Source organism: Sylvia atricapilla, chromosome 6, assembly GCF_009819655.1.
Source record: "Sylvia atricapilla isolate bSylAtr1 chromosome 6, bSylAtr1.pri, whole genome shotgun sequence".
Taxonomy (NCBI): Eukaryota; Metazoa; Chordata; class Aves; order Passeriformes; family Sylviidae; genus Sylvia; species Sylvia atricapilla.
The window spans coordinates 36,668,174-36,693,328 of record NC_089145.1 but is presented as its reverse complement, the minus strand read 5'-3'; the positions used below and the strand labels follow the sequence as shown (position 1 = coordinate 36,693,328).

Below are 25,155 nucleotides of genomic sequence, written 5' to 3'. Positions count from 1 at the left end.
ATATAGGATTTTTGGATAATGCAGGAATGCCCAGAACATGGAGCAGCTGAAGCAATTCCTGTCCCAGGTGTTGGTAGTGATTTATCCTGAGCTGTCTCATTTCTCCTGAAGAACAGAGGAGCATTAATACATGCAAGGAAAGTGCCTCAGCTCAGGAATTAAACTCACTAAAAAGCTTTTGGACAGGTGGAAGTGCAGGTGGAAGATTAACATCATTGTACTTTTGATTGTAGAATTAACTAAAAGGGGTTTGCTTTGAAAATAGTGGGGAAACACATGAAAACACTGAAATAAATAAATAAACTTGATGCTTGGAACTGGGAACCAAGTGCTGGAACTCAGCACTGGAATTGGATTTGGTTTGTTGTGTTTATCTTCAAAAATGGAAATACTGTTGGGGCCAGGGTTCAGGTGAAGGAAAGAAAGGCAAATAAAACATTTCCTCACTTTGGATGCTGAGTGATGTTGATAGAATGCCTGGATTTTTAGTATTTTGTCTGATTCATAATGGTTTTCCTTTTTCAATGATGGGTTTTTCATACAACACAAATAAAGTAATTTTTAAAGGTTTTTAAAAGAACATAGCTTATCATTATTCCCATTTCCCCCCAAACAACAGAGAGGGTCAGAGATACTTCAGGGTTGAGGTATTTTGGTTTTTTACATCCCTTGAGAGAGGTGCAGCAGTGTTCATGTTCAGATATGCTGTAAAAATGAAGTCTTTTAAAAGCCTCTCCATCTGCTCCTGCAAGTTAAAACACTCATAAGTGATCCTGTTTCTCACCCTTGGAGCTCTCAAGCCTTCCAATTCAGTATGTAAAATTAAAATAAAATTCTGCTCTTTCAAGCCATATTTTTAAGAGTTTTCTTTGTGTTTAAAAGCACTGAATTGTCTTGCTTGTATACTGATCAAATGGTCGATTTCAATGAATTCTAAATTTCAAAGCAGAGATGAAATTCTTAATTTTCTATTTTCTGATTTTCTAATTCTTTTCTGATTTGCTAATCCTTACCTTTCATATTCAGCCCCAAACCCACCAGAATTAACAGATACACTTGAATTGAGTTTAGATGGATTATGTTAAACCCATACTGTGATACATTCAGACTCTTTTGAGCATGCAAATGCACAGAATTTGTTCATTGTATGAGGGTTTTAAGTATTTCATAATAAAAGCTTGAAATTGAGAGAATTACATGTTTTAGTAGGGATGGAAAAGCAGTAATTCAGGAAATGTGTAGTCTTTACAGGAAAACATCCATTTATTTTTTTTGTAGGATGCGAGATACTGCAAGGAAAGTGGAAGAAAAGTATTTTTCCAATCTTGCAACACATGTGGAGTTCCTTCCAGTGGAGTGGAGATCAAAGCTGACCCTCGATGGAGGTACAGGACTCAGTTCTTTTGCTGCTCCAGCAGCTGCAGAATTCTCCCTGGAACTTTCATCTGTGCTCTCTGCTTGTGCCTGGCTTGGATTTTTGTTTGGTTTTGTTCATACAACTTTGAACATTTCCGTCCCTGGAAGTGTCCGAGGCCAGGTTGGACACTGGGGCTTGGAGCAACCAGGGATGGTGAAAGATGTCCCTGCCCAGGGCAGAGGGGTGAAACCTGAATGATCTTTCCAACCCAAACCATTCCATGATTCTATTTTATCATTCTCCTGGATGTCATTTAAGTCTCCTTTTGTTTTTTGGGTGTTTTTTTTTCCCAGACACTGTGGACTCCATAACCCCAGATAAAGTGCGGGGTTTACGGGATATGCTCAACAGCAGCGCCATGGACATCATGTACTACACCAGTCCTCTTTACAGGGATGAGGTAAGTGTGGAAAACATGGTTTTGTGTAGATTTCACTAGAGCAGGGCACAGAGGCCGAAAAAATCTGGATTTGGGAGCATCAGGGAAGTTCCCTTCTAAGAAAAACCTGAGTAAAGGGTGTTAACACTTTGTGGGTATGTCATGCTCACCCACAGTAATCAGAGCTTTAAGACTGAGAGGAGAAGAGAGACAGCAAAAAATACAATCCATGTCATTTATTTAGAACAGAAATGTCTAAAATGGTTTGGTATCAACAGCTGAGAAATGGGAAGGGGTTTAATGTTGTTCTTCTTAATTTCTGCACATTTAGAGCAATGAGAGTCCACAGAGCTGAGGCTGTTTTCACAAAATGCATGGATATTTCTCACTTCATTTCTGCTATTTCTGAAGACAGATATGATGGCAGTATGAATGCATTTATGTGCACTTGCCTTGCAGGGAAACCAAAATGATCAACAGTTCCTCAGTTTATTAGGGGCTGTTTGTATCCTGGATGCTCCCATCCTACCTTGACCCATTTGTGTAGCTGTTGAGCGATCCCATGAATCAGAGGAGAAAAAGCCAGGAATATGATCATAAATTACAGTGGCCAGAATATATGATGTATATTGTGATATATCACAATGTATATTGGGATATATCACAAGTTATATAATATTATATATATGATATATATTGATTTATATATGTATATATATGTGTGTGTGTGTGTGTAAATACAGTGGCTTAAATAAGTAATTATAACCTGAATAAAATGGACAGTGCTTCACCCCAGTAGCATCCCTTGTGTATCACACTGGAAAAGCCCTGTGAGGCTGTTTTAGGATTAATTTCTGTAGGAATTTGAGCTTTTTTCTGTGTTGGCTGTGTTATGTATGGAGTAGTGTTAATCCTTTTGCAGCCTTGGTACCCTGAGCATGGTTAGACTGGGGCAAGGTGAGACTTTTGAAGTTTTATCCTGGGTAATTGATGCTACCTTTCAGTAAAATTAGGTGTGTTTTAAGTCCTTTAGACTGGCAACACAATTTTCAAACTGAAATCTGTACCTTTCTTCCTGCTCAGTAATGCAGAATTCATTGATCAGGGCTCTCCACTGTCTCTCAGGTCTCCCTGTCTGAAGCTAACCAATGAACTTCTGTGGCAAGTGATGGAAATTTCTCTGGCAGCTTGAAAACAGATATTTTTAAACTGCATTAGAGGCTTGGCATGTCTGTGGACATCTTATGGGAAATGGGTTAGTGAGTAAAGTTCAGGTGTGCTGGCCAGCAGTGCATGAAAATTTAATTCATTGCTCAGTAGAACTGTGGTTTTACAGGTTTGTCACCATCCCCTGGGTGTGAGAACTGGCATAGAAGGAACGTGCTTAGATCTGATTACAAAATACTAAGTTGGTTCTTTTCATCAAGTCAATTTCCTTGAAATGTTTGCAACAATACACATATGTTAGTCTTCCTTATCCCATTTTATTTTCTGTGACCTAGCTTAGCAGAGTTTAACACAACAGTGTCAAATGGAGCATCCTCCTGGATGGTTTTCCCATCTTCAGTGTGTTTTTCTTGTGGCACTTTGCTCATTCCAGCTCAGAAATGAGCCTTGTCTTTGAGGATTCACATGGTGACACATTGCTCAGAATTAATGTCCCTGCTCACTGCTTTATCACCCCTACACAATTCTTTGTGTACTCTGGGCACTTCCAGTGCTTTCCACCCAGAAATCCTCAAAGGATCTCAAAAGGAGCTAATTAAACTTCCCTTTGCCCCTGGGAAATAAATTGAGGATTGTGGTGAGCTCGGCCTAGAGAAGAGCGAAGCTGATGGCTCTCAGCAGCCACAGAATCCCAGCCTGGTTTGGATTGGAAGGGATCTGAAAAAACACCTTGTTCCACCCCTTGCCATGGCAGCAACACCTTCCAATATCCCAGACTGCTCCAAGCCTTGTTCAACCTGGCCTTGGACACTTCCAGGGATCCTGGGGCAGCCACAGCTTCTGTGGAAGACCTCAGGGCCTCAACCACCCTCACAAGGAAGAATTCCTTCCAAAAATCTCCCATCCGTCCCTGCCCGCTGGCAGTGGGAGGCCATTCCCTGTGTCCTGTCCCTCCATCCCTTGTTCCCAGTCCCTCCCCAGCTCTCCTGGAGCCCCTTTAGGCCCTGCAAGGGGCTCTGAGCTCTCCCTGGAGCCTTCTCCTCTCCAGGTGAACATTCCCAGCTCTCCCAGCCTGGCTCCAGAGCAGAGGGGCTCCAGCCCTTGAAGCATCTCTGTGGCCTCCTCTGAACTCTCTCCAGCAGCTTTTTCTGCTGTTGGGGATCCCAGGGCTGGCAGAGCATTCCAGGTGGGCTCTGCTGTGACCAAGGCAGGGACAGAATCCTCCCCACAGTGCCAGGGTTGACACTGTGGGCTGGGAGCACCCAGAGCACAATGTTTGCATAGAAATTTTCTTTCTCCTTTCAAGGGTTTTCCCCACACAGAAGTATCACAGCTGCTTCTTTCAAACTCCTGCCCATGCTTTAGGCAGCTCATTAAGGGGTTTGCAGGTGGCAGCCCCTCTCTCCTTCCAGGGGAAGGAGCCTGGTCCTGTTGGTGTCCCAGGAGGGCCCAGAGCTGTCCCGGGGCACTGGGTTGCTCATCTGAGCCCTCCCAGAGCGTGCTGGGTGACCCCCTCTCTGATTTCAGCTATTGTTTCTTCTTCTCCAGTGTGGCAGGAGAATATCCAAAAGGTGCCTCTGACTTGTGGCATGTGATGTGATATCAGACAGGCATTAATAATTCAGCACAGCACCATGAACATCCCAGTCTGGTCTCAGACTGCAGCCAACAGATTCAGCTGGGTTGTTTTTGTGGGAGAGAATTGTGCTGTATCCTCCTCTGTACTAAATCCCTCTTTAAACATTACCCAGATGTAAGAAAAAAGCAATAAATTGATATTCTGATGCACACAGGCCTATTTGTAAATGAACAATCATCTCACATTCTGCACCTGACCTTACTGGGCCATCTGTGGTAACGTAATCTTGGGTTTTAGTGTCCTCAGTGGGTGACTTTCTTTCACATCTGTGTCACTGGAGCTTCATATTTCTTTAATAATAAATGCTTGCAACACAGACTAATTGTTGCATAGTAAATTCAGAGTTGTCACCTTCGTTATACTGTTAAGTGCCTTTTTTTTACTGATCTTCCCTGTACTTACTTGTAATTGTAATTCTGTGAATTATTGATAGATGTCTTGGCAGAAAATGCCTTTACTGCAGGATAAATATAATTTACATCCATCATCTCAAGATTTCTAAGGATTTAGTGCAAATATTGCACCTTAGAAGTGGAGAAACCTCAACGTCCACCTTCATGGAATAATTTATGTTGGAAGGGACATTAAGAATCTCATTCCAATCCTCCTATCTCATCACATCTTCCACTAGAAAAGGCTGCTCAGAGTCCTGACCTTGGAATGGCTTCATGGCTTCGCCTTTTACACATATTTAAAAAGAGAATTAATGACTAACCTCTTGAAATTTGGGATAAGCATTAACTTTTACCAGAGCTTTCATCCCTCTTGGGTCGATTTGCAGTGGAAATCCCATTCTCTTGTATACTCCTTTCCGCAATAAAAGGCAGCTGCTTCAGGTGTGTTTGAAAGCAAGATGGGAAGAAGGATATTTTAAGCTGAGATTATTTCAGGACCGGTTTTGCATATCCTGTTGAACCTAATAGTGAAGGAGCTGCCTGGCAGCACTTCCATGGCTGGTTTAATTAATTTGATTGCCCTTGAATGTATTCTCAGCTTTATAAAGTGATTGGTTAGTGGCTGTGCCTGAACCTAAACTTCATCTTGAGCACAGTGACTTGTTAGAAATGGGTCAGGCTCAGCTTTTCAACAGCAAGAGGGGTCCTGGGAGAGAGACTCAGGCAGATCCACAGATCCTTCTTCTGTATCATCCCTAAGAGACAGAGCCCTTCCCATCTGTTCCCACAGCCATGGGTCGTTCTGGCCTCTCATCTGTTGTTGTGACACTCCTCTGGCACCCATCAGTGATTCCATCAGGGAATGTGACAACTGTTGTCTCCTTGGGGGTCAGCAGCCTCCCCAGCTCTGCTGGCACGTTCTCCTGGGCCGCATGGATCACAAACTCCTTCATCCTCACTTCCCCAATCCTTCACAATCCACCCTTGAGCTGCAGCTCCCCCCTTGGCTTTCAAAGCCCCTCTTCCCCCTCCAGCTGGCTCACACTCCCTGTCGCCTGCTGGCTGAATTTCAAACGAGTTTGCTGCACTTTCTCCTGAAGTTCTCTTGACATTTGGAAAGAGCTGCCTGCAGAACTCACTGTTCCTCAGATCTCCTTCACATTCCTTTCCCTCAAAGCCTGCAGGAACAGTCCTGCTCTTCAGGCTGGGGAGGGGGCAGAGGTCAGGTATCCTGCACTCCCTTTCCTTAGGTACCTATCTGTTGTTTTATTTTTCATGGGCTTCACACTGTTCATGTGGGAAGATTGGCCAGGGGGAGAGGATCCTGTGGAGACAGCACAGAGAAAGGAGCAGCACTCACTATGTTCCTGCTGTGCTCAGGTGCCAGCAGGGGTTTTCTGCTCCCTGTTCTCTTGAAAAAAAAATCTCATTTCCTGGATATGGAGAGGAAAATGTAATTTTCTACACTGGTAATTTTGGTGTGCGCTGAAAAGCCCCTTCAACCTCAGCAATCTGAACGTAAAATGGACTAGGGGATGGAGTTCTGGATCACCTTGGTGTGGGTCCAGGGGCAGTTTGTCTGCACACACATCCCAATTTCCTTCTGCTTTGCCAGGAATATGCCATCCATGCTTATTTATACTGGTGTCTTTAAGGCTTCTTTTCCTCAGAGGAGGTTGAACAGCTGTTCGGGATGCTGGTGCTGGAATTTTGAGGTTGAGCCGCTGTTTGGGGTGCTGGAATTTGGAGGTTTGGGTTTTTCCAGTTCAGCACAGGATGCTGTTAATGCTCTGCACAAAAGGGCAGCAGCTCTAGATGTCTCAGTCCTTCCACAATTTCTTGCTCCCATCATGATCCAGCAACTCAGGCTTGTCCAGTACCCAGGGGCTGATAAAAGATGATTCTGCTGCCCTTTTTGTCAGTGCTCTCCAGCCTGAGGTGACAGGGATTTGTCACCTGACTCAGAATCCCCATCTTATCTTTACAAAACCCAGGCCTGTTGCCACCAGGATTCCTGAATGGATGGGGTAGGCTGTTATTTTTTGATTTCTTGGAAGCCATGTGCCAGGCAGGCACATAACTGGGAAAGCAAAGGGCATTTTTAGCCTCATCAAGTCCAGCCTCCTGCTCCTTGGTCAGCACTCTGGTTTTTTGCTTTCCCCTGGAATTGCATGGCCCTCAAGCCAGCTCCTCATGAATGTGCAGAAAGACCATACCTTGCTCTGCCTTTAATTTCTTTTCTGAAGGGCAGGGAGCTTTTAACCTCAGTTAGTCTGAATATGAGCTGCTGCCTTCTGAGCAACTTGATCCTGCAGGCTCGAGTTTCCTGCAAGGAGGATTTACTGGCAAAACTTCAGCTGATAAAGAGAGATAATCTCAGAATGGTTTGGGCTGGAAATGATCTTAAAGCCCATCTCATTCCAACCCTGCCATAGGCAGGGACATTTCCACTGTGCCAGGTGACTTCAAGCCCTGTCTAGCCTGGCCTTGGACACTGCCAGGGATTTGAGGCAGCCACAGCTTCTCTGGGAATTCCATCCCAGCCCCTCCCCACACTCCCAGCCAGGAATTCCTTCCCTATACCCCATCTCTTTTCCCGTCTATCTGTGGGAAGCCATTCCCCCTTTTCCTGTCACTCCAGGCCCTTTCTTTGAAATATTTCAGTGTCCTCAGACTGTTGCTAAATGAGCACTGAGGTAGGAGGGCCAGCTGGGAGGATGGGATTTGATACAGCTTTTCTGGAAGAAATAGGAATTGTTCCCTGTGTTACAGTGTTTGATCTGCTCAGAAACAAGCAGGTGAAGGGGCTGCATTCCCCTGCTCCCTCTGGAAGAGCTGGGGGTGATGGTGCAGAGCAGCTGACAGGAAAAAGCATCAACTCCATTAACTGTTGCCTCATTTATTCTTTTGGGAGGTGTTTGAGGCTGTTTAGTCTGTGGGAGGAGAAGCCTTAGGAGATGGTAAAATGGGTTGGGAAGAAACTCAAGGAATCTCAAAGCTTTTTGTAAGGAAAAGCCCTGTAGAGACCTGGGATGGAGAAACAACTCCCACTGTCCCCAAAATGTGCTGGAAACTGGGAGAGAGGGTGGAAGTGGGGAGTTGGAAAAAGAGAGAGGAGTCTGGTCATGCTGGATTCCACTATTCCCACCATTTCTGGGGATTTTTTGGGGGTGATTGCTGCGCTCCTGTTTTTAGGCAGAACCAGCAGGTGCTTCCCAAGCACATAATAGATCCCATGGACCAGAGGTTTGGGGCTGGCAGGGAAACCAGTGGGAAAAGGATTGGTTTCAGCAGGAATTCCTTGGATGGAGGTGAATGGAGAGCAGGAGAAGCTGTCAGGATGAGGCTCCTATTACCTGTAACCCAGCCATGAAATGCAGACATGGAGCAGCTTCTCTGGATTTGGGAGGCTGAGGAGGGAGTTGTTATTTTGTTGTTTGGAGTTTTGGTTTATTTAATAGTGAACCTTCAATTAAGACCCTTTAGAGGCAGTAGGAACACAAGCTGTGCATAGAAAGATCAGCTCTTAAAAAAATTTTTATAGTGATTCCATTCAGGAGGGAAAATTTGATAAGCAGTTGTATTTTTCATGTTTAAATCCAAAACGAAAAAAATTCACTGATTTTAGGCAATATAAAGTCACTTAGTGTCTTTAGAAGGTATTTTTACATTTTAGGACATATCAAGCTGTAACTACAAAAGATATGGAAGCAGTTCATGTTGCATTTACTGGACTAAAACCCTGTTCAAACTTTCCTTTCACAAGTTGGAATATTTTATGCTTTTTGAGACTAAGAAAGCAAATCAGGATTAAATCATGGAATGGCTTGGATTGATGAGGACCTAAACATCACGTAGTTCCATCTCCCAGTAAATACTACCTTAACTTCATATACTGCTTAACCAAACAAGTTTTAAGCTAGGGCTTTAAATGAATATTCATTTTCTTTTTGGTTCCTTTTGTTTTTCTCTTTTATTTTATTTTTTCCCTTACTCTGCACCACAAAGATTCAGTTTCTAATCTTAGGACTGGCACAGGACTGTTGGCAGGACACCAACATGTATAAAGTGCTCACTGCAGGTGGAGGGCTCCTGGTTTTGGCAGAGCAGCAAACCAGACCATTCACAGTGCCTGGAAATCTGGAGCCTTTCCCACAGCAGAGCTTCCACTCCGCAATTACCTTAGGGATTCGGAGTTTAGGAATGATCCCCATCAGAGGATTTGGTTGAATTCAGTGCTTGGACCCTGATCTGCAAAATTGCAGATGTGCACCTACTTGGAAATCCATGGACCAGTTCTTAGTTATGTCCATGTTTGTGCCTGATTTTCCAGTTACAGCAAGTTTTTAAGGAGGAGGAGGATTAAAAACAGAGTTGGACTCAGTGTCCAACCAGAATTTTCCAAGAATATTCTGTTTTATGCCCTCAGATTGCAAGATCAGATCTTTATAATGGGAAAGCCATGATGCCAGAAGATTATTTACCAATTCTTGGCAGGAATCCTCAGTTTGATTTCAGCTGGTTCTTGCTGTTTTGTGTTCTGGGTTTTAATCAAACCCTTTTTAAATGGAGAAAATACCAGCCAGCCACAGCTGTCCTGACTGACATTTTCAGCTCCAGCTCTTGCTGAAACCTCTGCCTGTTTGTTCATGTGTGAAAGTTTGTGCCCACAGTCTGTGTAGCCCCAAATGGAAGAAGAGGCAGCACCACAGTCAAAAATACTTGAAAATGGGTGTTCTGATACTCCTTTCTCCAAGCTGCTGCAAGACTCTGATAATCATTTCACAGTGCTCCAGGCAGAGGTTTTGTTGTATGGATTCTCACTCAGTAAAATGTGTATCAAACACTGGCACTTCTGGTGCCATTCATATTTATATTCCGTAATGACTCAGGCTCTTGAAAAATCATGTTGAAATTATATGTTCCATAGCTTTAATTTCCCCTTGCTAACAAGGGAATGATTTGCACTCTCTTGTTTATCCTCCTCCCTGCCACAGCCTGGAAGCATTGCTCAGTTTCCACGCTGAGTTTCACAGGCAAAGCTGCTGCTTTTTTTTTTCTTTTTTCTTTTTTCTTTTTTCTTTTTTCTTTTTTTTTTTTCTTTTTCCATTTTTTTTTCCTCCCTTTTTTTGTTTTGTTTTGTTTTGATTTGATTTTTTGGGGAGGGGGTTTGTTGGTTTGGTTTGGTTTGGTTTTTTGTTTTTTTTTTTGAGGTTGGGTTTTTTTTTTGTATTGGTCCATTCCCAAATCTCATGGTTTCCAGTGTTTCTCTCTAAAATACTTTCTGGGAAGCTGTACCTTTTTATCCTGCACTGTAGGGTCTGGAGCAGATAAGCTTCTCAGAGACTCCATGAACAACAAATGACCAACATTTATTTATTTATTTATTGCTGTAGTACTGTTGGATCAGTCTGTGATGTTCAAAAACCATGTTGCACTCCTGCTTTTCCTCAAAAATCCCTCCTGGAAACTATAACCAGCAAACTGGGTTTTTTAAGCATTGTTTATATCAAATGTTCAAATTATGGTTTTGTTTGTCTCTTCTTTGCCTTTTTTCCTTCCATATCATCCTCTTACCTGAGAGGAGGCTTTTAATTTTTTAGCAGCAACATTTCATTCTGATTCCTCGGGAATAATTTCCAGCAGGTGCAGGAAGGGAAGAAGGACAGGAAGCTGCCTCTCCTTTCAGGCAGTGGGGAGGAGAATGAAAGGCTTGATGAGTCCAAGCCTGCTTTACTGAGACCCAAAAGCAATTTGAGGATGTTTTCCCAGAACCCATCCAGATTCTCCCTGCAGTGTCTGAGCACATCCATTTTATTGGGCATTTTATTTCTCTCTTCCAGTCTCCTTGTTGGTCACAGTGATAAAGGAAGAAGGGGGTATGAGCTGTTTAGTAGGGTGATGCCAAGGTTTATGGCAGAGATGTGAGTTGATTCCAGGTCAAGTGTGGTTCAGACTACTTCTATCCTCCTTCAACTAAAAAAGGAGCTCTTGATACCGGAGGAATGCTCAGTGCAGTGCTGCAGGAAATGGAAGAGAATCCAGCATGAAGTGAAATACAATACAGACAACAATCACTGTTGTGCCAGTGAAAACCAAGTGCTGCTCACCTCAGAGGGTGCTGCTCAATGCTTCAAGCACAGCTTGAACCTTCCAAACATTTATTTTGATGTGTTTATTTCAATCTGATGCCTTGGGCTGTGCAGTTTAGCTGTTTTAGGGTTACCATGTGTCCTATGTGGTGGCTGCTGGTGGCTCTGGAGGGGAGGGATGAACCTCTGGAGTCAGTGACCATCAGCCAGCAGTTGATGCTGATCACGCTGATGGCCATGGGATTTAATCTTCCCAGCCTGAGTTAACAGGAACGGGGTTAGTGTGGGATGGAGAACATTCCTGAACATCAACTGGAGCAACAAAATGTTGACACTAAACCCTGTGTTCTCACCCAGCTGGTGAAGGGGCTGCAGCAGGAGCTGAACCGCCTGTACTCCCTCTTCTGCTCCCGGAACCCAGAGTTTGAGGAGAAGGGAGGGAAGGTCTCCATCGTGTCCCACTCCCTGGGCTGTGTTATCACCTACGACATCATGACTGGCTGGAATCCAGTCAGGCTCTACGAGCAGCTGCTGCAGAAGGAGGAGGAGGAGCTGGAAGAGAGTTGGATAAGCTACGAGGAGCAGCGTCTGCTGGAGGAGCTTTACATCACCAAACAACGGTAATGCCCCCACTGCCAGGGATCCAAGGAGATAACCACATCCCTGGGGAACGCCCTCTGGGTGTCTCCAGAACCCACCAGGGCTGTTATCTTGGGTGGCTGGTGGTGTTCTGCTGGGGCTGGGTGGTGAATGCTAAACACAGCACAGGGAGCTCTGAATCCACACAAACTCATGGAACGGTTTGGGTTAGAAGGGTCCTTCAAGAGCATCCAGTCCCAACCCCCTCCCATGGGCAGGTTGCTTCCCCCTTCCACGGTCCCAGGTTGCTCCCAAGTCTCATCCAACCTGGCCTTGGACACTTCCAGGGTTGGGGATATTTGTGAGAATCTAAAATTAGAGAATCCCATTAGAGAATCTGAAATTAGCAACTTCAGTCGTTCAAGTTTTTTTTGTCATGATTCATGACAAATCATGAATCACAGGTTTTTGGTTCCTTCTTGAAACCAATCTGAGTGTTGAGGGTACTTGGGAAGCATTAATTATAGCAGCAGCCCTGCTGTGGTGGGGATCAGGATGTGTCTCACTAGGGATGGGTGCAGGATGTCTCTGTCAGCTGCAGGGCTGGACTAAGGGTAGGATTTCTGAGAAAAGGGAAGTTTAGAAGCCTAATGAAGTGTTGCAGTGTGAAAATGACCCTTCAGGCATGTCACAAACATATAATCAGGGAGAAAAGGCCATTTTCACACTTGTGCTCTAGCTCCTTAGGCATCCTCTGAAGTGCTTCCACATAAATCCCAAGTATCATTTCAGAGAAAGAGTGTCTCTCCCTTCAGTGAGCAATTCAGTGTGAAATGATGGAAAATAGACTGCTGACATCCTGTAACCTCTGGAATTTACTGGGACTGGGAACAGTTTTACCCATCCATATGTGTGCTTTGTATTGTAGCTGCTTTTTAAATTCAGGCCAACTAGAAAAGCAGGTGAACAACCTTTATCATGGTAGTTGAAAAGGTGGGACACCATCCTCCAGAAATTCCACCTCCAGAATGCCCAGACCATTTCCTGGGGCTTTGTTGTTATTTGGGGGGGTTTAAAACAAAATAAAGCAGGTGATTTGGCTGCAAAATCACCAAGGAAACGGGAGGTGAGTCAGCCACTCCTGAGGAAGGAGGGTGGGCAGATTCTTGGGGTGGTGAACAGGGGAATTGTCGTGTCTCGATTGATTCCTTCTGTGGCCAGAGAAACAGGATTTGACAGACATTGATTCTTAATCAGTTGAGCTGCTCCAGGAAATACTGACACCATCACTCTCTCTTCCCAGCAGACAAAAACTGTTGGACCCCCACAGGAATGCCTGTTTGGATCAGAGAGGTTAAAGCTGCATTTTTTAATGGATCTCAGAAAGATCTCTATTTTCTAGGTTGAGAGAGATAGAAGAGAGGTTACATGAGTTAAAGGCATCCACCATATCAAAACCACCTGTCTTAAAATTTAAGGTATGTATGTTTAAGAGGTTTCTACTGATTGTTTTCTGCTTGCTGTAAAAATACACCTGTGGTATGAGTCATTCTGCTTATATTTATTGTTTTTCCCTAGACATGATTTTGGCAGAATAATTTAGATGTTGGATGAAGTGTGTGGACATACATGTAAAAATGTTGTTGTATTCATAGATTACTGTTATTTATTGCAATTCTATATTTGTAGTATATTTTGAGTAACCTGCTCTAGTAGGAGATGTCCCTGCTCTTGGCAGGGGGCTGGAATGAGCTGAGCTTTAAGGGTCTCTTCCAACCCAAACCATTCTGGGGTTTTGTTATCTATGTTTATATGAAATTACATGTAAACATAGATGTAAATACATAGATTAGAAACATATTTAATACATAAACCTAGTTACTATATTATACACACACACACAATTCTGTGGGAAGGTAAAAACCATTTGGCAGATTACATCAATCACATATTTTAAACAGTTTCACTTCTACTCCATTGAATAATCCATCTTCCTTGGGGACTCCTTCTAACATGTCACATCTCTGAGCAAATCTGATTGAATTTCCTCCAGGAGTGGATTTCCCTTCCAAACTCTTCTGCTCTGACAGTTAGCACACTTTCAATCTCATGAAGCAGATTGCTTGCTAATCAGCTGTACAAATTGCTAGAATTCCTTATCTTTGGGAAAAACATTTTCCAGCTCCTGGGTGGGATGTGCAACACTTTCTAGTTGTTCAACTCCATCCTGAAGTATTAAACCATAAAAAATGTGACATGATAGATGAGAGTAAAATGGATTATTGTTTCTTAACTTGCCATTTTTCTTTCCTTATGAGTTCAGAAGGGCTCCTGGATGCCAAGGTCAATGTTGAGCTATAAAATAAAAGGAAAGCAACCATACTTCATGTTGTCACAGCCTTCTCCTTTTCATCACTGCCTGAAAGCATGTGTCAGGCTATTATCTCTTCCATCAAGGAAGCTGGAGTCAGGCTGGTCCTCCCCCACTTCTGGGAAAGATTATTCTTTACTCAGTTAGATTTAAACGGAAGGGGTTTTGGACAGTTGTTTTTCAGATGGAGAGGAGGAAAAAAAAAAAAAGAACAAACTTTAGATAAGGAGGACTTTATCTACCTAAATAGATGGGCTAGATCTGTTATCTTCAGGTGACATTTCCACTGCAGTTCATATTTTTTTCTTGCCCTTAATGACAGGGAGATGTTTTGTTTCTGTGAACCTTCACACTGGTGACTCACATGGCTTGAGAAAGAGCTCCAGAGGGAAAAGCTTTCCATGGAAATGATGGCACGGCAGGGTTTCAGCAGGGTGACTGAAACAGGATTGCTGATCAGCAGACCAGTCCAGCTCACTGAGGGTGACTGGTTTGTTGAAAGAGAACAGCCTTGTTCCACCAACCATCCCTTGGCTCTTCATGCCATCTCTTTTATGGACTGAAAAAAAATTAGGGTTCCCAGGATGAGACAGAGTTACTAGTGCCACATGAAGGAGAGTTGAGCAAGCACAAAGGTTGCTTTTGGCAAGAGAAATGCAAGAAGAAATACAGCAGCTTGCTTGGTTTGTGCTTCATATTAGAGGAAATGAAATTATTGACTCCATGGGGAGGAAAAAGCTCACAAAACATGAAGATTTATGGGGTGTGTTGTACTGTAATAAAATACTGGACAAGCCACCAGAGAAGAACTTGAAGGGGAGAGATCTTTGTCTCTCTTCCTCTGCTTGTCCTCAGATGGGATCGTGGAATAACCTGCTAGACCAAGAGGAGCTGGGGGGTTAAAAACAGAGCAAACACCCCATTGTAAATTTAAGGTTTAAAATCACAAGATTTAGAATTTTCCCCACCAGCCTTGTAAGAGGAGTTGGAGTTGAAGGGTGAGGGGCTGAAGAACACAGGAGCATAGGGATGAGTGTGACACCAACCCCTTTCTGGTGTATGAAAATAGGAAAGTTTTTATTGTAGGATGATTTCCAGTCATGGCAGGGGAGAGGAGAGCAGGATGTACCTCAGTTGCTTCTTAGGACTGACATGGAAATCCCTTTAAATGTCGCCTTGCAATGTCCTGGCCCAAAATACTTCAGTGTTCCTCAGCACTTTCCACGCAGTTGAATTGCAGAAACTCCTCTGGAGGAAGGTCCAGCCTGAACCTCATGTTCCTTTGTGCCCAGCACAGAAGGGCTCTGCTGCCTCACTTCTGTTGACTCATTCAACTTTTTTTTACTTAATTATGAAAACACTGCAGTGCTAAGTTGAATGGATGACTCCTTGGCTCAGCTTCTGCTTAAAATACAAATAAATTCATTAGGTCTTCTGTTTATGAATCATAACCAGAGAAGAGTGCTGCTCTCAAAGGTCATTTTGTAAACATGTCTCCTGTGTTGTTGAACATTTGCAGGAAAATGCCCCACTCCTGATTCCAGGAGAAACACCAAAACTAATGAATATTTTCTATAAAGATTCTGATCTTCTATTCCCAGTGGGTTTTATAATACAGCAGCCTGATCTTCAGCCACCTTGCAACAGCACCGACAGTAATGGCTTCAGCTTAAAGGATTTGGGGTTTAGAATTGTAGAATTGAGGTTGGAAAAGACCTATCCACCACTAAACCAACATCCCCAAGTGCCACATCCACATTAAATCCCTACAGGGATGGGGACTCCAGCACTGTTCATCCATAGAAATGATGGGACAACAGTGGTACAAAAGCCACACACCATGTAACCACTGAAACCAATTACCTTTTGAGGGTCTTCCCATCTCTTTCGAGTGTCCTCTGCTAAGGACAAGCTGGCAGGCACTGTTTGATTCCTCCCTGAAGCAGAACAACCATAATTGTGCCTTTCAGATGCTTGACACAGGAATGTCAGAGGGACAGAGTTAGAGGTTACTTATTCAGTTTAAAAGACTGCACTGGGAATGTCTCTTTCTGTTGTGTTTGAAGATGAAAAAGCTTTTTGTCCAAGCTGCCAAAACACAAGATCTGTGTATAACTTGGGTTGAAGAAAGGAAAGGAGCTTTGCACCAAAGAGACAATTTTCATGACAGGGCAGTGCTGTGCTGCACATGACATGGAATAACCATGCTGAAGGTCTAGTTTTTTTCTTTTTCCATCAAGTTGGGACTTCTTTTGGAAGGAAGAGGGGTGGTACTAGTGCCAAGACAGAGGAGGAGGAATGTTTTGTGCGACACTGGAATCCAGGAGATGAAAAGGACCATTATTCCTATGTCCTCATTCCATGTGCTGACATACAGGGAAGGCACATGGCATTCCAAGGATCTAACACGTGCCTTTAGCAAGAATTCAGCAGTTTCACTTGCTGCCTGAGCATCTGATTATGGTAAAATTAATTTTTCAAGTAAGAAAATAAAGGTTGAAAATTAATTTTGACTTAGGGAAATGTCTTTTACCACCAAGTTTTCCATTTGATGGTTTTAGGAGGTGATGTCTGAAGGTTGGTAGTGGGGGATCAGCATTGAATTCTGACCTTGGGTTGGTTGTAATGACCCCAAAATGTAGGTTCAGTGACTTCTCAGATGTGACAGCTCGGATTTACTCAGTTGGTGTTGGAGACAGGACTTGAGAGTGAGGTCACAGCAGCTTTGGGTGACATCAGAATGTCTCAGTGGGCTGTGCCTGCCCCTGGGACATGGTGGCACTGGTGACAAGCACCATTCTGTTCACTTAACCCCAGCTGTGTTTAGCAAGAAAATCATGGAGAAGTTGGTTAGGAGAAGAATGAGGAGGTCTGACAGGTTTGGGAAACTCCAGGAGAAATCAGACTCATTTCTTTTGTGTCTCCCAAACCCTTCTTGCTCCATCCTTTCCAATGCTGGTGGACCTTCTCTGAGTTCAAATATCCAACTTGATTTTTGGTTTTAGCACCTGAAGATGCAGCCAAGGGCAATTTAACCCTCATTTACTGTTTCTATGGTGTTCTTCCCTGTTTCATTTTATCTTCCCTTTTTGCCAGGGTCAGGCTTAAATGCTCGAGACAGTATTTCTTGTTTAGACTCAGATGTTTATTAATTCTTATCTATGTTACAGCATCACAAACCATGAGTTCTACAGCACTTCAAGCTAACAAACTAAAAAATGGAGCCCTATCTCTCACTCTACAAGGCTTTTTGAGAATAAACTGTCCAATTAAGAAATAACACCTAATTTTTTTTTACTTTTAACCAAATAACCAGCCACCCATGGCCCGCAATACAGATTTTTCTATCTAATTACAAAATACCACCCAGGAAGAAGATGGTGAAAAAGAAGGACTTAGCCTACACCCTAAAACCTCCATCTTGCTTTATAGATATTACTATATTCTAAAACCTTAAACTCTAAGTTTTCCACCATGGGGAATTACACACTTCTATTCAAACTGCAGACTCATAATCCCAGTGCTGTCACTCAATTTTGGGAGCCTTTTCCAAGGCCTCAGGTCAAAAGCAGTGTTTTCTTGGGGGTCAGTGCCTGTCAGCACAGAAAGCCTAAAATTCTCCGTGGCCAGAGTTCCAACACTTCCCTGTTTGGACTGGCCAAGACTTTGAGTCCCTGTGTTAAAGCCAAGAAATGAGGCCGAGAGAGAAACCAAATCCAGACATGTTAGGAGGCAGTGTTCCATTCTTATTGACTTGGATGAAATCTCTCCCCAGGTTGAGAATTTCTTCTGCATGGGATCCCCACTGGCAGTGTTCCTGGCCCTGCGTGGGATCCGTCCCGGAACCAGCGGCAGTCAGGACCACATCCTGCCCAGAACCATTTGTAACCGGTTATTGAACATTTTCCACCCAACAGATCCAGTGGTGAGTCTTTAATTGCAGTCTCAAGTCTTTCACTGTGCCTGGTTTTGAGCTCTGGGATAATGTGGGATCTTCAAAGTGTGTGAGTCAACACCAGTGTGTTCCAGCAGAGGATTATTTGTTAATGGTTATTATACAATGGCTCGGGGTTTGGAACAGGAGAATAACATTTTCTACAAATAATTGCCATAAATAACATATTTTTTGCTTCTCTCTTCACAGTAATAAGCATAAGATTTGGGATTATTCTGATTTTTTTTAAAGAAATAATCCTTTTTCAGACAAGGATTTTGAGTTTAACTTCCTGGCTTCCATTAAAACAGCACCTGTCAGAGACATTTTTGCTGTTCAAAAAGGCTTCACAAGCAGTTTACAAGATAATACAGAAAAACAAAGACTGGGTTTTTTTTTTCCCAAAGGATCCTAAAAGTAGAAGTTTGTTGATAGTATTTGGAAGAGGATTTTTGGTGTAGCTTTGCCTTTTCCTTATTCCACAGCAGCCAGCGTTGGCTGTTACCAAATCAGTTACTGGGACTTTTGATCTGCATCCCCTTGGTAACTTCTTCGATGCAAGTCTGAAGTGGAATTTCATGTACAACAGCAATTTGGGGAAATTTTCCTATTTAAAGGAGCTGAATTTAAGTATATTCAGACTTCAATCCAAACATGGTCACGTTCAGCTCCAGCTACTCCAGAATTTTCCTGGGTTATCAGGGACAATTGGTTCCACTGTGCAAATAGTAACTTCACTTAGTTTTAAAATAAAGAAATGCGGTATGCTTTCCTATGTCTAAGTGGACAAAGAGAAATAAATATTTTTCAAATAAACATAACTCGTGGTTTGCACAGGGGTCAACAAAGAACCATCAAAGAAAATGTTTACATAGCCAATTCCTCTTGATTTTGTTAGAATGAAGCTTACATGGAGTTTGTTGTCTCAGTAAAACTATCTGTGAGTAACCTGTGTGTTGGTAACAACGGGTAGTACACTTGCTGTAATACAGGTGTTGCAGAGATGTGCAAAAATGAGCTCACAAGCAACTGTGCAGCTGATAAACCTTCTAGGTTGTGAAACTGAAAGTGAATCTGACCATAACACTGATGAATTTCTGCATGTGGCCAGAATGTTTTTAGCTCCTCAAAAGTTCATCACACTCTAAGGGTTCCCAGCAGCCTCTCAGAAATGGCTTTAAAATTTAAACAAAAATCTAATTTAAAATTAGTGAGATGGCTTGATTGGAGGTGTTTTGAAAAAGCAAAAAGGTTTTCATTAAAGTGAAAATAACAAACTATACAGAACAAAAGAATAAAAGCTGTGCAAGGTGCAGGGAGGTTCATTAAACCTGCTAAGACACCCCGAAAATGCAGTGAGCGACACCATGCTCTCTCTTAAGTACTCAGTTACCTAGGAGGGGTGTTTGGCTTGCTGCCCAATAGAAAACAGCTACATTTCTTGAGGAACAGCTAAAAGATCCAACAGGTGCTTTTGTCCTGGCACTGGGACAGTTATGGTGAAACAGCATGGAAGTTTATGGTTCATCTTCCTAATAAGTTTAATAAGTGTAAAAACACTTACTAAAGTGTGGGGATGTGCTGCATCATAACACCAGCCCCATTTCACCTTCTAGGCTTTGCCTTGGACAGACATTCTGGATTTGTGGTTGGGGATAGCTCTGGATGGGAAGGGAAAGCAAATTTTGGTTTTTTCCCCCAGGATTGATCTTTGCCCTGAATTCCCCTTCCAGGCCTACAGGTTGGAACCCTTAATCCTGAAGCACTACAGCAACATCTCGCCCGTGCAGATCCACTGGTACAACACGGCCAACCCCCTCCCTTACGAGCACATGAAGCCAAGTTTCCTGAACCCCAGCAAAGAACCTACCTCAGCCCCGGACACGGAGAGCGCCTCGGCCGCGCCCAGCCCCACCACATCCCCGGTCATGGTGCGGCGCCACTACGGGGAGTCCATCACCAACATTGGCAAAGCCAGCATCTTGGGTAATGTCCCCTCTGTCCCTGGGCTGGGATGGGACACGTCCCATTGGGTTTTTAACCTCTTTTCTTCTTGGTGGTAGAGCCAGGATTGATACACAGGAGTTGTGGTTTCATGTTCAGACTCTGTGTTTATTATTTGTTATCTATATTACAGCTCCACAGGCCATGAGTTTCAACAACATCGAGTATTTTGGGTAAAGTCCCCTTTGTACCTGGGCTGGGATGGGACACCCTTCAGGAGCTTTGCTGCTCCCTGGGGTTGGGGTACAGACCTAAGGGAACTCAGCTCTGGAGATGGGATGGCAGAGATGGGGGTGTTCAGCTAGAGAAGAGAAGGATCCAATGACACCTTGGAGCTCCTTCCAGTGCCTAGAGAGGCACTTGGGACAGGACACAGGGAACAGCTTCCACTGCCAGAGGGCAGGGAGAGATGGGATAGAGTGAAGGAATTCTTCTCTGTGAGGGTGGTGAGGCCTTCAGGTTGCTGAGTACCTGTGGTTGTCCCTGGATCCCTGGAAGTATCCAAGGCCAGGCTGGACAGGGCTTGGAACAACCTGGGATAGTGGAAGGTGTCTTTGCCACAGCAGGGAATTAAAACTGGATGAGCTTTAAGGTCCCTTCCAACCCAAATCATTCCATGATTCTATTCCTGTCCCCTGCACAGAATCAGAGAGTGGCTGAGGTTGGAAGTCACCTCTGGAGATCATCTACCACAACCCCCCAAATCCCTGCTGGCAGAGGTTGGTTTCAGTGAGGTCTGTAGGTGTTTGGCTTGGTTTAATCCTAGCTGACATTTACTTTGAAATAAAAAACAGTTTACGTGCATTGGAGTCAAAGCTTGGGGGAGATGATGCAGTTCAGGCAATTGCTGCCTTATTTTTGTCTGCCTTATTGAAGTAACATCCTAGTAATTTAACAGTTTCCACTCTGCTTCATGGAAAAAAAATTAAATTAAGGCTTATCTTCTGATTGCATTTTTTGGTATTGGCAAATAGCAGAAAAATCACACCATGTAACCCATTACAGTTACCTTTAACTCATGATTCTACAATAGGAAATTCAGGCTGGTTTAATATAAACTCTGTTCATTTCTGGCTTTCTGAGTCAAAATAAGCCCTGATTTAAATGAGCTTAAATTCCCTTCGCTGGAGCTTATACTTGATCGTGCACTTGCAGTTTTTGTTGACTCAAGGCTTTTCTTTAGCTCTCTGTGTGGGACTGGGGAGAAGCCTAGTGCCAGGAGTCTTCCCAATTGAATCAGAATATAAAAGCAGTTTTACCTCAAGTAGAAATATGTGGTATTTCAGAGCAGAATGGCTTTTTGTGGGGGTGTTTCTATAGTAACTTTAATGTCTTGTCCATGAGGTGGCAGCAGAGTCAGGATAAAATACGACAAAACTACTCTTTAACTTTTATATCCCTCTTCCTGAGCAGCCAAAACAGTCCTTTTAAAGGATGATGTAACATTTTTAAAGGTCTGTGAGGGCAGTGGAACGTTTAATAAGAGAAATGTCTTAAATGTGCTAATGGGATAATGCAGAAGGCACCAACGTTGTTAGAAAGCATTTTTTGTCTTAGTCTTAGAATTCATGAAAGAGGAATCAAAACATACCCTTCAAAGTAGCAGATTGCTCTCTGCAGATGTATTTCATGTGGCTTTTTCCTCCTAAATACAGCTTCCAAATTACAGCTTTTGCTGGCACACGAGATGAGTTTGGGGATAAACAGAACCCACTCCAGCCAGATATTCCCAGCCTAGGGCAGCACCAGGAGCATTTTCCTTCACTCAGCTCCAATGAACAGGTGCTGCGGTGACTTTAACTTGCAGTGACTTTAATTTTCAGTTTGACTGATGGATCTTGGGTTGTTTTTTCCCCTCTGTGCTGGGTGCAGGAGCTGCAAGCATCGGGAAGGGCCTCGGTGGGATGCTCTTCTCCAGGTTTGGCCGGTCCAGTGCCACACCCCAGACCATGGAGACAGGAAAAGATGGACCTGAGGGGGATGAGAAGAAGGCCACAACTGTTGGCACCCCACCTTTGCCACACAGCAGCTCGGGATTCCTCGAACCCACAAGTGAGTGATGCCCTGGACCCTGTGGATCCAGGGAAACAAGAGTGGGATGGGGGGCTGGAAATACCATAACTGCACATGACAGGGTTTGCTGTTGTGGGTTTGCTGTTGTGGGTTTGCCACAAAGAATAAATATTGGATATCAAAGCCAGCTTGGACAGGGCTTGGAGCAGCCTGGGATAGTGGAAGGTGTCCCTGCTCATGGCAGGGGTGAGTGAGATGATTTTTAAAGTCCCTTCCAACCCAAACCATTCTGGGATTCTGTGAATCTGTTCCTGGGTTGGATTGGAAGGGAACTTAAAGCCCATCCCATCCCACCTCATGCCATGGGCAGGGACACCTTCCACAGTCCCAGGCTGCTCCAAGCCCTGTCCTGCCGGGCCTTGGACACTTCCAGGGATCCAGAGGCGGCCACAGCGTCTGTGGGAAACCTGTGCCAGGACCTCCCCATCCTCACAGCCAGGAATTCCTTCCCAATATCCCATCTATCTCTGCCCTCTGACAGTTTAAACCCTTTTTTCCACCTAAATTTGCAATTCCCCCATCCATTTCCCATTCTGAAGCACTCTGGATTTTAGGACACGTATGACTGGAAACAGAAACTGCCCGTGTCCTGATCTGAACTGCTCAGAACAGAAAGTGCAATTTTAGCAGCTGGATTTTTTGAAAAGCAGAGAGGTACTTCCTTGCAGGAAATTCATCCTTGGATTTATTTCTGAACTCCCCCTTGGCACTGTTACAGGATACAGGGGAATTTTTTTTTTTTGCAATAGAAGGAGTCCTGTGTCCTGTGACAGCATTCACATGATGGGTTGCTGTCTGTTCATACTAATTTCAACAGATAACCCGTCTGAGTCAGTGTTTGAGGGCAGGAAACTTTTGGGTTAGACGTGAGGGAAGTAGAGCAGCAGGACAGGGAACATCACGGAGCTGCTGAGGGAGGGAGTTGGCACACTGAGGGCTTCCTGCGTGGATCCCACATCCCTCCGTGCTGGAAACCCATCCCTGCTCCATAGAAGGAGAACATGGAGCAGAGGCCAGCAGGGCTGGGAGCTGAATGATGCAATCCCCACCAAAGGCTGTGCTCACAGAGGGCTGTGGTGGGGTTTGGCTCCCGCCCAAGCTCCCGTAACGGCCTCTCAGAGTGCCCTTCCTGCACAGCCACTGGGGTTTTTTTGGATAAACTCTCCTTCTTGGAAATGACTCTGGTTGTCTGCTGGTGTTCCAAGGCTCTGGCTGCCTGTCCCTGCTGTGGAGTGGGGTGATGCTCCTGGGGAAACGGGGAGCTCTGTGCCGTGTCTGCTGGCGCTTGTGCGATCCTCCTTTCCCGTCCTACTCCAGCCAAGAATTAAAATTCCTTCAAACTGCCTTTGATAAATGGCTGCATTTTTGACTCAGTCTGGGGCTTTGGCTTTTGTAGCTCAACAGCTTTTAGGGGTTTTTTTGTCCTTTTTTATTTTATTGCTCCTCGTGGAGGTCTTCTGACCGCTGAAGTGCCTCAGCAATAGGTTAACATGGGCCCAGTTAAAATGCAGTGGTAATTGCTATGAATGTGGCATTAATCAAAGCAGCCATTGAAATAAAAGAGGAACTGCTGAAATATACTTGGAATAATCAGGATCTTAAAAGGGCAGAGCTGTGAAGGACGACTTTACAGGAAGGGCTTGTAGTGTTGGGTGTAGTCTCCTTGTATAGACACTAAAAATGCAAGAAATCCATTTATTTCAGAAAGTTTCCTACTGGGGCCTCAGCATTTGCTGGATATTTCTCTGTAGCTATCATAACATGTATAAATAAATAAATATATTTACAGAGTTACTATAAGGAAAACAGCTGCTTGAAAAAAAACCTGAGAATCAAAGAATCATTCAGGTCGCAAAAGACCGCTAAGAGCAGGTTTAGTTTCCCCTTTTTTTTTTAACGGAACTCAGTAACACCCTAAGGTTTGTGCTAAATGCACGAGATGCATTAAAATGTATTTCTGTGTTACTAAATCTTGATTTAGTTGAGTGCCTTGTGAAATGTAAGCACAGAGATGTTGCATGTGTTGTTTGTGTAACAACAGAACCAGAACCCGAAACACTGTGGTGTTTTTGCAGCTCTAACATCCCCTCTTGTTCCTTTTCCAGTGGAGCTGGAGCACAGGATCGACTTTGAGCTCAGGGAAGGTCTCGTGGAGAGCAGATACTGGTCTGCAGTCACATCCCACACTGCTTACTGGTCATCTCTGGATATTGCCCTTTTCCTCCTCACCTTCATGTACAAGCAAGACCAAGAAGAGACTGACAAATCCAATTTAGACACTATTTGAATTTTTGACTGGGGACAGGAGAGGAAATTTACAAAACCAATGGCACTATGTGGATGTTTGACTGCAGAGCTGCAGGACCTGTGGCATGGAGGTTTCAGGTTTAAGTGCATGTTTGGGGGCGGTTTTCCTATTTCTCAAGAGGAGAGGTTATTTGTATTTCAAAGCACTTTATAGTTTTCAACGTTTTGCAGTGCTGAATTAAGCCTGAAAGGACTCCAAATTCCTGTCAATGTGGACTGTACAAAGAGCCAAGACAGCATTGTAGCATCCTGTGAGCAGTTGTGCTTGGGTGACATCCTTGTTAATGACCATAATTGCTGTTTAGTTCATTAAACTATTAAAAAAACCAGTAGGTTAAAAAAAAAAGGGGGGAAAAAAAACCAACAACAAACCAAACCTAAATTGATTTCCATTAACAAAAAAAAAAAAAACCTACATGTTCAGTACAAACCTAAACCTGCCATGTGCTGATATTTTATGTACCCATGGATAACAAGCAGTGGTGTCATTTCTCCAGGACTTTATTCAGCTCCACATCCAATTATCCCCACAGTGGAAGCCCATTCTGACTACCGGCTTCTGAGGGCCTATCCTATGTGACACATTTAGAAACTAATGCTGAAGGGAAAAAAATTTTAAAAAAGCATGAGGCAAATATTTGAAATACTGTAATTATAATTTATTATTCTCTCTGATTGTTTCATTTTATTCCAGTGTATAAAACATTACTTTTTTTACTGATTTCTTTTGACATAATTTAAGAACCACATTTATTTTCTACAGTGTTAAGACTTTTTCTCAGAAATACATATCTTTGT

At 43.6% G+C, this 25,155-nt stretch overlaps 1 protein-coding gene across 1 annotated transcript in view; it reads left to right on the top strand.

The window, feature by feature from the left end:
• The window catches only part of DDHD1 (DDHD domain containing 1), a 63,068-nt gene extending 38,365 nt beyond the window's left edge, over positions 1–24,703 (top strand). Inside the window, exons 5-12 of the mRNA XM_066321532.1 lie at positions 1,279–1,385; positions 1,711–1,817; positions 11,447–11,709; positions 13,071–13,146; positions 17,815–17,964; positions 19,707–19,959; positions 21,850–22,029; positions 24,156–24,703. Of these exons, the coding sequence (XP_066177629.1) occupies positions 1,279–1,385; positions 1,711–1,817; positions 11,447–11,709; positions 13,071–13,146; positions 17,815–17,964; positions 19,707–19,959; positions 21,850–22,029; positions 24,156–24,337 (1,318 nt within the window). The 3' untranslated portion in view covers positions 24,338–24,703. The remainder of the gene's footprint in view (positions 1–1,278; positions 1,386–1,710; positions 1,818–11,446; positions 11,710–13,070; positions 13,147–17,814; positions 17,965–19,706; positions 19,960–21,849; positions 22,030–24,155) is intronic.
• The last annotated feature ends 452 nt before the right edge of the window (positions 24,704–25,155 follow it).